The sequence below is a fragment of the Aquarana catesbeiana genome, unplaced genomic scaffold (assembly GCF_042186555.1).
Source record: "Aquarana catesbeiana isolate 2022-GZ unplaced genomic scaffold, ASM4218655v1 unanchor233, whole genome shotgun sequence".
Taxonomy (NCBI): domain Eukaryota; kingdom Metazoa; phylum Chordata; class Amphibia; order Anura; family Ranidae; genus Aquarana; species Aquarana catesbeiana.
Window position 1 is genome coordinate 155205 of NW_027362661.1, and position 14992 is coordinate 170196.

At 46.7% G+C, this 14992-nt stretch overlaps 2 protein-coding genes across 6 annotated transcripts in view; both read right to left on the bottom strand.

Annotated features, from left to right (window-relative positions):
* LOC141121825 (uncharacterized) overlaps positions 1-14992 on the bottom strand; it is a 197010-nt gene that overhangs the window by 38943 nt on the left and 143075 nt on the right. The gene's annotated exons all lie outside the window — the stretch shown is intronic.
* LOC141121853 (uncharacterized) overlaps positions 1-14992 on the bottom strand; it is a 51782-nt gene that overhangs the window by 17091 nt on the left and 19699 nt on the right. The window contains exon 1 of one of the 5 annotated variants that reach the window (XM_073611600.1): positions 12585-12687. The exons of 1 other annotated variant lie outside the window; for it this stretch is intronic. Coding sequence is in view for 1 of the 4 variants with exons in the window: in XM_073611598.1 (XP_073467699.1) it covers positions 918-970 (53 nt within the window). In the remaining 3 variants the exon portion in view is untranslated. Of the gene's footprint in view, positions 1-917; positions 1614-8311; positions 8891-12584; positions 12688-14992 lie in introns of those variants that run through there. 3 more of the 5 variants (XM_073611599.1, XM_073611602.1, XM_073611598.1) reach the window with 3 other exon arrangements.

Below are 14992 nucleotides of genomic sequence, written 5' to 3' on the forward strand. Positions count from 1 at the left end.
TTTGCCGTTGCTCTTGACAGAGAAGTCAAGGGAAGAGGCACGTGGGGGAGGAAATATTATAAGCTCGGTTTTGGACAAGTTGAGTTTGAGGAAGTGGTGTGACATCCATACAGATATGTCGGTTAGTAAGTTAGTGATGCGTGAGGAGACTGATGGGATGAGTTGAGGGGTGGAGAGATAGATTTGTGTGTCGTCAGCGTAGAAATGATATTGAAAGCCATGGGAGGCTATCAGCTGACCCAGGGAAGAGGTGTAGATTGAAAATAAAAGAGGTCCAAGAACAGAACTTTGGGGGACCCCGATGGAAAAGGGAAGAGGAGTGGAGGAAGTAGAATTGTAAGTGACACTGAAGGTGCGTTGGGATAGGTAGGATGAGAGCCACTGAGGAGCACAGTCACGAAGAGATTTCATCACGGATTATTATTATTATTATTATTAATCATTATTTTATATATTACATTATTTTATATCTAGTTTTTCTCTGATGCATTTTGAACCAAAAAAAAACTTGTCTGATAGCATGACCACTGATTGGGAACTGTCTGATAACGTGATTCCAGTTGATGGGTTCGGGCGTGTTCGAAAACTCCACATTCCCGATCCGGCCAGGAAGCCGACACGGCACAGTGCAAATCACAGGCAGTGAGACATTTCCCGATCTGTGCAGACTGCCTGTGATTAGCGCTGTGCAGTGTCGGCTTCCTGGCGGGATCCGGAACGTGGGGTTTCTAACACACCCGAGCCCATCACTATTCATCATCAACTGATCCTCCCTGAAGGGGTTATTCTAGGTTTCCACACTAAATATGTGTGTATCATCATCTGCTGGAGATAAAAGACATCACAGTGACTATGGAGGAAGAGGACGGACATGACGGGGGGTTACAGGGTGTAAATAGAAAATAAGATCTTATTACCTCCTCTGCTGCCTCTTCCAGCAACGTCTTCTCTCTACTTCCTCCCGACTCATTTCTCACCCAGAACTTCCTGTTTTCCATAGGGCCTGAGAGGGGACTGGCTGCAGACTGGAGCTCCACCAATGACAGAAAGCATGTGCCCTCCACTCCACTCTTTTTTTTTTTTACTAAACTTTATTGTAAATCTCTGCAGCTGGAGCTCCACTACAGGAAGTGGAGGCCACATGATTCCTGTGTAGAGTGGAGCTCCAGTCTGCAGCACACACAGCCATTCTGGTGTTACTATTAATTAATAAGATTTGCAGAAATACAAGAAGATATTTTTGGGAGGTTTTGTACTTTCTGTTAAAGTGTTCTCCTTGTAAAAGCAATTGTTTATTATTTACCAATGTATATTTTTGGTGAAGATGGAAGTTGATGTTTATGTTGGAAGAAGAATACAATCCATGTCTCTAATCACAATCTCATTGTCCTTGTTTGCCCGACCTTCATACCAACTAACAGGACCAAGCCTGAGACACACATGGATCTCCACGCAAAAATGTTTTACGGTTCAATGATATGTCGGCATTAGACCTCCATCTTCCTGAAAATCATATCTGTTCTGGTGCAAATATTATCCACTTAACGATCACCCGGCCGCATTGTACTGAGGATGGGGGGTGCTGTACTGAGGACGGGGCCATTGTATTGAGGACAGGGGCATTGTACTGAGGACGGGGGCATTGTACTGAGGACGGGGGCATTGTACTGAGGACGGGGCCATTGTACTGAGGACGGGGCCACTGTATTGAGGACGGGGGGCATTGTACTGAGGACGGGTGGCGTTGTACTGAGGACGGGGGCATTGTACTGAGGACGGGGGCATTGTACTGAGGATGGGGGCGTTGTACTGAGGACGGGGGCGTTGTACTGAGGACGGGGGCGTTGTACTGAGGACGGGGGCGTTGCACTGAGGACGGGGGGCGCTGTACTGAGGACAGGGGCATTGTACTGAGGATGGGTGGTGCTGTACTGAAGACGGGGAGGGCGTTGTACTGAGGAGGGGTGGCGTTATACTGAGGACGGGGGGCGCTGTACTGAGGATGGGGGGCGCTGTACTGAGGACGGGTGGTGCTGTACTGAGGACGGGGGGCGTTGTACTGAGGACGGGTGGTGCTGTACTGAGGACAGGTGGCGTTATACTGAGGACGGGGGGGCACTGTACTGAGGATGGGTGGTGCTGTACTGAGGACGGTGGCGTTGTACTCAGGACGGGTGGTGCTGTACCGAGGACGGGTGGCATTGTACTGAGGACGGGTGGCGTTGTACTGAGGACGGGGGGTGCTGTACTGAGGACGGGGGGCGCTGTACTGAGGACGGGGGGCGCTGTACTGAGGACGGGGGCGCTGTACTGAGGACGGGGGTGTTGTACTAAGGATGGGTGGCGTTGTACTGAGGATGGGGGGCGCTGTACTGAGGATGGGGGAGCTGTAGGCAAAGCGATGTGCTGGTACTTCTCTGCCTACTCCCAGGTTTAGAGCGCGCACATGTTCACCCCCATCCAGCTCCCGCTGTGATTGTACACAGCGTCCCGGCCAATGATTCACACCCAGGACCAGCTGATCGGTTGTGTCCAATCACAGCTCAGAGCTCTGTGTTGGGTTGTGTACCGAGGGAGTGATCTGTCTCCAGAGCTCCTAATGGTGGGGATGGATTTACAGTACCTGCTCTATAAGTGCTTCCAGGAGATGTCTTCCAGTCATCTCCTGGTGATCAGCTCTTCTGACTACAGCTGCATCTGGCAAACCATGCCTCTTTGGGCACTACACTCCCTGTACCATCTTAAGGGGTGTGTTGCATTTAGCCACAAGAGGAGCCCTCTCAGCACCTCAGCCTCCAAACGGTACAAGACAGTATAATCTAGCCATGTCCGAGGCCGACGGAGGTACTTCTCCAATGGAGACTTTGTGCCAGCAGGACACAGCATTGAACAGGCCTTCATCTGCAAGCTCAGCTACTACTGCTTCTGCCCAAGATTGTACCACCTCTACTCATACTATGCTAGTTCTTCCTCATGAGCCACGAGTGCCAACCCCTGAACGATTCACTGGAGACTGGAAAAAGTTTAGAGCTTTAAAAAATGCCTGTTTGCTGTACCTAGCCCTCCAACCATGGGCTTTTTATATAGACACTGTAAAAGTGGGGTTCATCATCTCCTTATTATCGGATGAACCCCAGGTCTGGGCCCACATTCTGTTGGAACAAAAGAGTCCCATCATCGATTTGGTGGACTCATTCTTTGGAGGCCATGGCATAACTATACGATGACCCACAGCGTGTGGCAACAGCTGAAGCTGCCTTGCACACATTACAGCAGGGGTGGCGTCCAGTGGAAGATTACACAGTGGACTTCCGCAAATGGTCTGCAGACACGGGCTGGAATGAAGCTGCCCTGAAATATCAGTACCGGTGCAAACTCCCACTACACTAGAAGGCCTTATCCTATTAGCCCTTCAGCTGAATAGACGTCTACAAGGATGACATTCTGAAAGAACCCAGACCTTTTCACCCACCTGGATGTTACCCAAAGTTCCTTCCTCTCCAGCATCTTGGCCTCCCATCGCCCCAGCATCTGAAGTTTAACCTATGTAGATTGGCTTGGTCTGCTCAGCTCTCTCTCCAGACGAAAGACTCTGCCGCGAATCTGTGCTTTCACTGTGGGGGAACTGGACATTTACAATGGAATTGCCCCATAAGACCAAGTAAGCCACCTTCACATACTCGTGTATACTCCCAAGTTTCAGGATCATCCTCATCTCACCTTGTTATCCTTGTCTCGTTGCAGGTGGCGGGAAAAGAAGTTCAGCTCCTGGCAATCACTGACTCGGGGGGGCTTTCAGCTGTTTTCTGGACTTGACCCTGGCTAATAAACTTGGTATTCCCCTTGTCTCTAAAAAACAACGGCTGACAGTACACCTAGCCAATGGCTCTCTGCCCAGTTCTGGGCTAGTCTCACAAGAGACTGCACCTCTCCTCATCGACTCTGGCCATTGGGAGTTGGTACGCTTTGACGTCCTGTGTTCACCTATGTTTCTGGTCATTCTAGGAATTCTTCGGCTAAAATCGCGCAATCCACAAATCAACTGGTCCAAGAATGAAGTCCTCTTCACTTCTTCATACTGCCAACAGCATTGCTTTAATCTTATGTCCAGAGATGTTGCTAGTTGATCATTCAACCAGTACCCAGCGCCAGCCAGCATGTACCATCTGCCTACCAAGAATTCCTGCATGTCTTTGACAAGAAGAAGGTTGATGCCCTTCCTCCTCACCGGCCATATGACTGTCCAATTGAGTTGCTTCCAGGCTTCTAGATTCCCTTTGGCTGTATATTTCCTCTCTCGGAAATAGAACTTGAAACTTTACGACAATACATTAATAAAAACTTAGAAAAAGGGTATATCTGTCCATCCTCCTCTCCTGCAAGTGCTGGCATATTTTTTGTGAAGAAAAAGGATAAAACACTAAGACCTTGTGTGCATCACAGAGAGTTAATTAAGATCACCATCAAGAATCACTACCCACTCCCTCTTATCCCAGAGTTATTTCAAAGGTTTCATACTGCTCAAATCTTCTCTAAATTAGAACTGCGGAGTGCTAACAATCTCGTCTGCATTTGTGAGGGCGATGAGTGGAAGACGGCATTCAGAACACGATTCAGGCATTTTGAATACCCGGTGATGCCGTTTGGGCTCTGTAATGCTCTAGCTATGTTCCAGCGCTTTGTGAATTATTTCTTTTGGGAATACCTGGACAACTTTGTCATTGTATACCTTGATGATATCCTTGTTTTTTCAGCTACTCAGGAGATCCACAGAATACCTATGAAGAGAGTACTGTCTAACTTGAGGAAGCACATTGTATGCAAAAGCCCAGAAATGCGACCTTGAGAAAATGTCAATTCAGTTCCTGGGACTTATTTCTACGTAGGGGATTGCCATGGATCTACAAAAGGTGAAAGCTACACTGGAATGGCTGGCCCCATTGGATAAAAAGGGTGTTAAAAAGTTTGTGGGCTTTGCAAATTTTTACAGAGGATTCGTGAAGAACTTTTCTGCCAATATCGCACCCATCACCCAAGTAACCCGCCAGCATGCCCGATTTCAATGGTCCTCTGAGGCTCAGGCAGCCTTTGACAAACTTAAGACTTTATTAATTTCAGCACCAGTTCTCCAGCATCCTGACCCCATGTCATAGAAATTGACGCCTCAGAGGTGACCACAGGAGCAATCTTGTCATAACACCAGGGGCCCAAGGCATTACTTTATCTCGTAGCCTTTTCCTAATGAAAGATAAGCCAGCCAGAAAGGAACTACGATGTCAGGGACCGAGAGCTATTGGCCATAAAAACGGCTTTGGAAGAATAGAGATACCTTGAGGGGGCCGCACATCCTATCATGACTTTAGAACTGCCAAACGTTTGAAACCTGGACAAGCCCGGTGGGCATTGTTCTTCTCCAGGTTCAATTTTCATATTACCTACCGCCCAGGATCCAAGAACGGGAAGGCCGATGCCCTGTCTTGGATGTTTCTGGATACTCCAGAAGAAACCACACCTGGCAGAATTCTGTCGACTCAGAATTTTCTACTGATACAACCTGATTTGAAGGCATCAATTAAACAGGCCTCCCTCCAGTGCACAGAACCAGTAGTATCATCCCTAATAAACCAAGAGGGGTTCCTGTGGCACCAGGACAAAATTTTTATTCCTTAGCAAACCAGAATACGGGCCTTACAAATGTTCCATGACCATCAACTTGCTGGGCATTTCGGGGTTCGGAAGACAATTGATCTTATTCAACAATATCTATGGAGGCCTTCCTTAAAACCAGACTGTAAGAAGTATGTGAGCTCTTGTATAACATGCCAACGCAACAAGGGTTCCAACACCAAATCTTGGGGTCTGTTAAGGCCACCACCAGTCTCAGAGCTACCATGGAAGAATATATCTATGGACTTTATAGTAGACCTGCCCCCATCAGAGAGATTCACGACCATCTTGGTGGTAGTGGACCGTCTGTCCAAAATAGCACACTTTTTGCCCATGATAGGCACACCTTCCACTATGGACACAGCAAATATCTTTATCAAAGAAAAAGTCAGACTGCACGGGCTACCTGATATTGTCTCTGATAGAGGGGTACAGTTCACTTCTGGACTTTGGAAGAATCTCTGCAAGAGAGTATGTCTCTCCTCTGCCTATCACTCACAGAGTAATGGTTAAATGGAGAGGATAAATCAAACTCTAGTAAATACTTACTGTGCTTTTGTACATTCTCCCAAGATGACTGGATCTCTTTACTTCCATGTGGCAAATTTGCATATAATAACTCAGTGCATGCTGCAACTAACCAGTCGCCCTTTTGGGCTAATTATGGATCTCACTCCTCGTTCCTGCCTAACACCATTCCTGAATCTTTGGTACCAGCCGTCAAAGACAGGATAAGCTTTATTCAAACAAACTACCAAACTCTCCGGGAAACCATGCAGAAGGCCCAAGAACTCTTTAAGAGACAGTACGATAAGAAGAGAAGAGGTAATCTTACTTTTAAAGTAGGAGACAAAATATTATGGCTCTCTTCTGTTAATCTTAAACTTTCTTGTCCTTCCCGGAAACTAGGGCTAAAGTTTGTTGGGCCATTTGAAATTAAGAGGGAAGTGAACCTGAGAACCCTGTGGCTTTTGAACTTGTCCTGCTGAATTCTTACAGGATTTACCCGGTGTTCCACGTCTCCTTGCTGAAACCAACCATACCCAGACCATTTCCTGGGAGAGATTTGTCACCTCCTCCAGTCTTAGTAGGAAACAAAACAGAATACGAAGTGGAAGCGGTCTTGGATTGCTGGAGGAGAGGTAAGCAAATTCTATTCCTTGTTAAATGGAAGGGGTATTCCTCAGAGGAAAATTCCTGGGAGCCTGCAAGCAATGTTTATGCTCCTAGACTCTTGCAAAGATTCTGCAACAGATACCCTGAAAGATGGGCTCGTTTGGGAATCCGGAGGCTGCCCCTTGGGGGGGGGTTGTCAGGGAAATGGCATATAGAAGGACTGGCAATGTTGTCAATATCCAACATGGGCACATATATTGAACTTCCGTGTGCGTTGGTGCACGAACTGCGAACCGGCGCATGCAGATGTGCGACGGTTGAACAGGCGAATGCAATGGCGTGCCAGATACTGGCGCCCACTGGCCTATTTAAACGTGCTGCTGTGAGCATGATGGTTCTGTATTCCTGATTCTTGGCCTTCCCGTTACAGACCCAGCTTGCCTTAACCCTGCTTCCTGATATCCTGGTTTGACCTCTGACCTGTACCGCTGCTCCTGCTTACTTCCCAAGCGTTTGACGCCGGCATGGCTCACCGACTCTGCTTCTCCCGCCTCCTGTGTATGCCCCGGCTTGTTTCAGTTCTGCTGCCTGACTGATCCACCGTGTATGACCTTTGGCCTGGCTCTCGGGTTCCTCTCTACCAAGCACCTCAGCATACCTGCTCTTCAAGTGCTTCCATTCTGCTACAGTCATCTGCTGGTGATCAGCTCTTCTGACTACAACTGCCTCTGACAGACCGTGCCTCTTTGGGCACTGTACTCCCTGTACCATCTCCAGGGGTGTGTTCCACTTAGCCGCAAGGGGGGACCTCTCAGCACCTCGGCCTCCAACCGGTACGTGACACTATGTAACCAATGGGTTGGTATTTGGGGCTCTGTATCTTTTCCACAGTAAAATCATACCATATTGTAAGATATCATAGATGGGGGTGTGTATGACACATCTGCATTGTAAACGTATTGATCCAACGGGAGATTTTGTTTTTAACCCGTTTAGTTATGCAAATATGTCAACTTTAAATTTCCACAATAAAATCATATCATATTGTAAATGTGAGAGAGGGTGATGTATGTGTGACAGCTCTGTGTAATCATTATTTTATATATTACATTATTTTATATCTAGTTTTTCTCTGTTGAATTTCCAACCAAAAAAAAAAAAACTTGTCTGGTAGCAAGACCACTGATTGGGAACTGTCTGATAACGTGACCCTGGTTGATGGGCTCGGGCCTGTTAGAAACTCCACATTCCCGATCCCGCCAGGAAGCCGACACTTCACAGCGCTAATCACAGGCAGTGAGACATTTCCCGATCTGTGCAGACTCCCTGCAATTAGCGCTGTGCACACCCAAGGCCATCACTATTCATCATCAACTGATCCTCCCTGAAGGGGTTATTCTACATTTCCACACTATATATGTGTGTATCATCATCTGCTGGAGATAAAAGACATCACAGTGACTATGGAGGAAGAGGACGGATATGACGGGGGGTTACTGGGTGTAAATAGAAAATAAGATCTTATTACCTCCTCTACTGCCACTTCCAGTAATGTCTTCTCTCTATTTCCTCCCGCCTCACCTCTCACCCAGAACTTCCTATTTATACTTGACATCACTTCCTGTCTGTACCTGACATCACATCCTGTCTTCCATAGAGACGTCCTGTCTGTTTTACATAGGGCCTGAGAGGGGTCTGGCTGCAGACTGGAGCTCCACCAATGACAGAAAGCATGTGACCTCCACTCCACTCTTTTTTTTTTTTTTTAACTAAACTTTATTGTGAATCTCTGCAGCTGGAGCTCCACTACAGGAAGTGGAGGTCACATGATTCCTGTGTAGAGTGGAGCTCCAGTGACTGCCGTCTGCAGCACATAATGAGCCATTCTGTTGGGATTTGCAGAAATACAAGAAGATATTTTTGGGAGGTTTCGTACTTTCTGTTAAAGTGTTCTCCTTGTAAAAGCAATTCTTTATTATTCCCCAATGTACATTTTTGGTGATGATGGAAGTTCCTGTTTATGTTGGAAGAAGAATACAATTAGAGTTGCCTCCTCATCCCTTTAAACCCGAACACATATTAATTACACAGGTTCTGTGGCTGATTAAGATGGTAATTAAACTCACTTGGTGCCTTATCTGCATTTAATTAGCCTCAGAACCTGTGTAATTCATTTGTGTTCGGGTTTAAAGGGATGAGGTGGCAACTCTAAATACAATCCATATCTCTAATCACAATCTTATTGTCCTTGTTTGCCCGACCTTCATACCAACTAACAGGACCGAGACTGAGACACACATGGATCTCCACACAAAAATGTTTTACGGTTCAATGGTATGTCGGCATTAAACCTCCATCTTCCTGAAAATCATATCTGTTCTGGTGCAAATATTATCCACTTAATGATCGCCCGGCCACATGGTACTGAGGACGGGGGGGGGGGGGGCGCTGTACTGAGGACGGGGGGGCGCTGTACTGAGGATGGGGGGGGCGCTGTACTGAGGACGGGGGGGGGGGCGCTGTACTGAGGACGGGGGGCGCTGTACTGAGGACGGGGGGCGCCATACTGAGGACGGGGGGGGCGCCGTACTGAGGACGGGGGGGCGCTGTACTGAGGACGGGGGGGGCGCTGTACTGAGGACGGGGGGCGCTGTACTGAGGACGGGGGGGCGCCGTACTGAGGGCGGGGGGCGCTGCACTGAGGACGGGGGGGCGCTGTACTGAGGACGGGGGGGGGCGCTGCACTGAGGACGGGGGGGCGCTGCACTGAGGATGGGGGGGCGCTGTACTGAGGACGGGGGGGCGCTGTACTGAGGATGGAGGGGTGCTGTACTGAGGACAGGTGGCATTGTACTGCGGATGGGTGGCATTGTACTGAGGATGGAGAGGTGCTGTACTGAGGACGGGGGCGCTGCTCTGAGGATGGGGGGCACTGTACTGAGGACGGGTGGCGTTGTACTGCAGAAGGGTGGCATTGTACTGAGGACTGAGGGGTGCTGTACTGCATATGGGTGGCATTGTACTGAGGACGGGGGTGCTGTACTGAGGACGAGGGGGCACTGTTCTGAGGATGGGGGGCACTGTGCTGAGGACAGATGGCATTGTACTGAGAACGGGGGACGCTGCACTGAGAACGGGGGCGTTGTACTGAGGACGGGGTTGCTGTACTGAGGATGGGGGGGGCACTGTACTGAGAACGGGGGTGTTGTACTGAGGACGGGGGGCACTGTACTGAGGATGGGGGGGCACTGTACTGAGAACAGGGGTGTTGTACTGAGGACGGGGGGTATTGGACTGAGGATGGGGGGGGGCACTGTACTGAGAACGGGGGCGTTGTACTGAGGACGGGGTTGCTGTACTGAGGATGGGGGGGGCACTGTACTGAGAACAGGGGTGTTGTACTGAGGACGGGGTTGCTGTACTGAGGATGGGGGGGGCACTGTACTGAGAACGGGGGTGTTGTACTGAGGACGGGGTTGCTGTACTGAGGATGGGGGGGGGGCACTGTACTGAGAACGGGGTTGTTGTACTGAGGACGGGGGGGCACTGTACTGAGGATGGGGGGGGCACTGTACTGAGAACGGGGGCGTTGTACTGAGGACGGGGTTGCTGTACTGAGGATGGGGGGGGCACTGTACTGAGAACGGGGGTGTTGTACTGAGAACGGGGGAGTTGTACTGAGGACGGGGGGGCACTGTACTGAGAACGGGGGTGTTGTACTGAGGACGGGGTTGCTGTACTGAGGATGGGGGGGCACTGTACTGAGAACGGGGGTGTTGTACTGAGAACGGGGGAGTTGTACTGAGGACGGGGGGGCACTGTACTGAGAACGGGGGTGTTGTACTGAGAACGGGGGAGTTGTACTGAGGACGGGGGGGCACTGTACTGAGAACGGGGGTGTTGTACTGAGGACGGGGTTGCTGTACTGAGAACGGGGGGGCACTGTACTGAGAACGGGGGTGTTGTACTGAGGACGGGGTTGCTGTACTGAGGATGGGGGGGGCACTGTACTGAGAACGGGGGGGTGTAGGGATATTTTAGCTTGCTGTCCACCATTTTAGCTATAAAAATATGTATCCATCTTAGAATAATAAGTATATGTGACGTCTATCAAAAGTTAGTTTCAAATTCTTGTAAATGGTATGATTTCCCCGAAATGACGCATGAAGTTTTTTTCTTGTTGACAGTTTCTGTATGAAGAAATCATGTTCTATTTTTGGTTAGTTAAACATCCTGTGTGTCTGTAACTTTACCATATATTAATGAAGGGGTTGGACTTCAAAGACCGGGGACAGACTTGATAAGTCTCCCCTGCTCTTCCAATAAGTGACATTTTACTCTTTTTTACACTTTTTTTTTTTTTTTTTTTTTTTTTTTTAGTACTAAAAGTCCGGTGAGTCTGATTTAATTATTATCATTTCTTTCACCGTGACTTTTAGTACTAAAAAAAAGTGTCTCAAAAGTGTCCTGATTGTATTACTGGTTTACATAAATTTGTGTTTCAAGAAGGATTGACAGTGCAGGGAGTAATGTCACTTATTGGAAGAGCAGGGGAGACTTATCAAGTCTGTCCCCGGTCTTTGAAGTATTGTGACATTAAGGGACGTTTCTACCATTTAAAATATGGGTAGAGCGTTAATATTTTTTTTAAGGTAATACATAAATTGGTGAGGCTAACTTTTGATTAAAACATGCTATTTGAATAATTCTTTTTGCTACTGACATCTCTTGCAAAGGGGAAGTCAGGTGCAAAATGTGGACATTTGGCTTTTTGCCAGCAGGGTTCAAGTACTAATATCTCACTGACCGTAATAGATAGTGGGGAATTGTTTGCGGCATTAGTACTACCGCAATTGAAGGCACTGTTTGAACCTGTTGGCATACTGCAAAAAGGAAAAAAGAGACTCAGTATCTAATTAGAATGTTTAGAAAGAAAAAATAAATATGTATGTTGTGGAGATCGACTGGACCGAGGCTCCCTATAGTATCCTAGCCCATACATTGTTTATGATGGGTTTAGCAGAGTCATGGGGTGGTAAATTAAGGGTTAAATCAACCTTCTCTATGTCTGTACCATGTGCCCTAGCCAGGGGCGGACTGAGAACTCATGGGGCCCCCGGGCAATAGGAGATTATGGGGCCCCCGGGCAATAGGAGATTATGGGGCCCCCAGGCGATCAGAGATTATGGGGCCACACAGTATACAATCACACAGTATACACATACATGTACGCACAGTATACAATCACACAGTATACACATACATGTACACACAGTATACAATCACACAGTATACACATACATGTACGCACAGTATACAATCACACAGTATACACATACATGTACACACAGTATACAATCACACAGTATACAATCACACAGTATACACATACATGTACACACAGTATACAATCACACAGTATACACATACATGTACACACAGTATACAATCACACAGTATACAATCACACAGTATACACATACATGTACACACAGTATACAATCACACAGTATACAATCACACAGTATACACATACATGTACACACAGTATACAATCACACAGTATACAATCACACAGTATACACATACATGTACACACAGTATACACAGACAGATGTAAAAAAAAAAAAAACACAGATTTATACATACTGTCCCTGGTTTTACTGAGGCTGGCAACCCTGATGGGGCCCCCTAGTGGCCCAGGGCCCTCGGGCAGTGCCCGAGTCGCTCAATGCTCAGTCCGCCCCTGGCCCTAGCTCCTGCCCTAGTTCCCTGTGCCCCGCCACCTCCATTTTACATACCACAACGCAGAAGTTGAAAGCTGTAGAGGCTGCACACGCTGTAGAGGGTCAGAATACAAAACACGCAGTTCTAAAACAAGCAGAAAGCACAGAGGAAAAAAAAGAGGAAGTGACTACGCAGTTAGTTAATGCTCTAGGTTTCCTTTCATGACACAAGACGCCGGATTTAACACTTAAGATGAAATGCACAGTCTTTTAATACAGACTTATCTCAGTAAACTTGTTCCTAAATATGCACTTACAGATGTCAGACTGGGCTACAAAGAGTATGACTGACTTTCAAAAAAAAAAAAAAACGTTGATTGAAAAAGACGCAGCGGGATGTTTTGACATCCCAAAACAAACACCGGTATCAACACATTATCAAAATGATTTCTTAGGAAATCAAAGGGGAAACTTTTATAAAAAGAGGAAAGGGGGCAAGGACAAAGAGGGAGTTATATACAGAGAAAGAGGATTTCTTAAAGAAAGGAATCTTAAGGGAAATTGTCTCGTCTTACAATACTCCCAGTAAAGAAGGCAAATGGTGACTATAGGTTTGTACAAGACCTAAGGGACATCAATAGCCTAGTGGTACCAATTGCCCAAGTAGTGCCTGATGTGCCATCAATACTTACCGCCATACCATACGATGAAGAGTATTTTACTGTGATTGATTTAAAGAATGTTTTTTTTCATCCCTGTAGACGAGGAGACACGGCCACTGTACTCCAATTCACCCTCGGGCCCTGGACTGCCCCTCATGGTTCTGTACTGTTGCAGTATGTTGGTGATTTTTTGATTTGTAGTTCTTCAGAGGAGGACTGCCGAGCTGATAGCCTTTATTGAAGTGGCTACATGTATGTGGTTACAAAATGTTTAAGAAAAAGTTACAATGTTGTCAAAAGAAAAAAAAAACAAAAAAAAAAAAACAGTTGAGTATTTGTGCTCACAAAAGGAGAAAGAAGAGTCAGTCATAAAAGAGCTGCGGCTCTGAATGGGTCTGCCCCGCCCACTTAACAGGAAGGACATGCTCACCTTCCTAGGTATGATTGGTAACTGCCACCAATGGATACCTGACTGCTCAATGACAATATACTGAGACAAGCAATGTCTTTGAAGCATTGTCTCTGAAATGTCTGATACTGTAAAATGGTCTGATGAAATGTTAAATGTTTTTGCCACAATGAGGGCTCCTTCCGGCAAATCCATAGTGTCCAGTCGAAGTAGCACAACCCTTGTATCCTGCACATAAGAGGGTAAATCGTGTACAAGTTCCTTTAATAATGCATCAATAAATTTCCCAGTCTTTTCAAGGGGACCATTAACTGCAGACACTATGGGTCACTATCTTCTTCCTGCTCATGTACTCTCACCGGTGGATGGAAGTGGACCTGCTGAGCTGTTCGGAGATGGTCTGAAAGGACGCTGCAACTTCACCTGATCGTGACCACATTTCCGGTGTCAACAGAGGGGTGAGATCTAACCAGATATTCCCTACATGGGATAGCTATACCTCTCTCCCAGTAATTTCTCCCCCTAGCACTCATGTTGTGACCGATCCGACTCTCTACCCCTGTATATCCCCATCTCCACAAATCTACAGCTCTCCACCCAGCAGACATCCTCCACTTCGTTGGCTACAAATGACACCACTTTATTTCATGTGAATTGCCTCACTCCATATCTGTAGCCTTGAATGACTTATTCATCAGCAGACATGCCCTCATCCTCTGCGTTATCCCTCATATGGTGGATGTGAATTTCCCACGGTTGCACGACCCATTACTCCCTCCTTACCAGCAACTTACCTATATATTTACTAATATCTAGGACTATTACCTATTAAATATTTGCTTAATTACTTTTCATTCCATCTGTGTGAGTTGAGAGGAACGTATGTGTTGTATGCCTGTGGTGGCCATCTGCACTTTTTGTTTTTAGACAACGTTGTCTATTTTATCATTGGTGATGGTATTTGGTTTTTTAACCATTTCTTTGATTGGAGTTGAAGTGAATCATTTTCAATAAAATTTATATATTTTTGCTATATTGCCCGTTCCTCCTTGATGAATTGCTTTTCTTGTGTTTTTTTGATATGTGTGGTTAATTCAGAGGAACGCATCCACCATCACAGCTCAGTGCTATGGGTGTAAGCAATAGGCTTGGCTAATACGGGTGAAGCTAATATTCAATCTTCATCCGTTAAGCTAATTGTATTGATCTAGCAATGCTATATAGTTCATTTTTTATTTTTCTTGTTGTTCTCTAGAGGAGATCTGCATGGAGGAATGGGCCAACATACCAGCAACAGTGTGTGACAACCTTGTGAAGATTTACAGAAAACGTTTGACCTCTGTCATTGCCAACAAAAGGATATATAACAAAGTATTGAGATGAACTTTTGATATTGACCAAAAACTTATTTT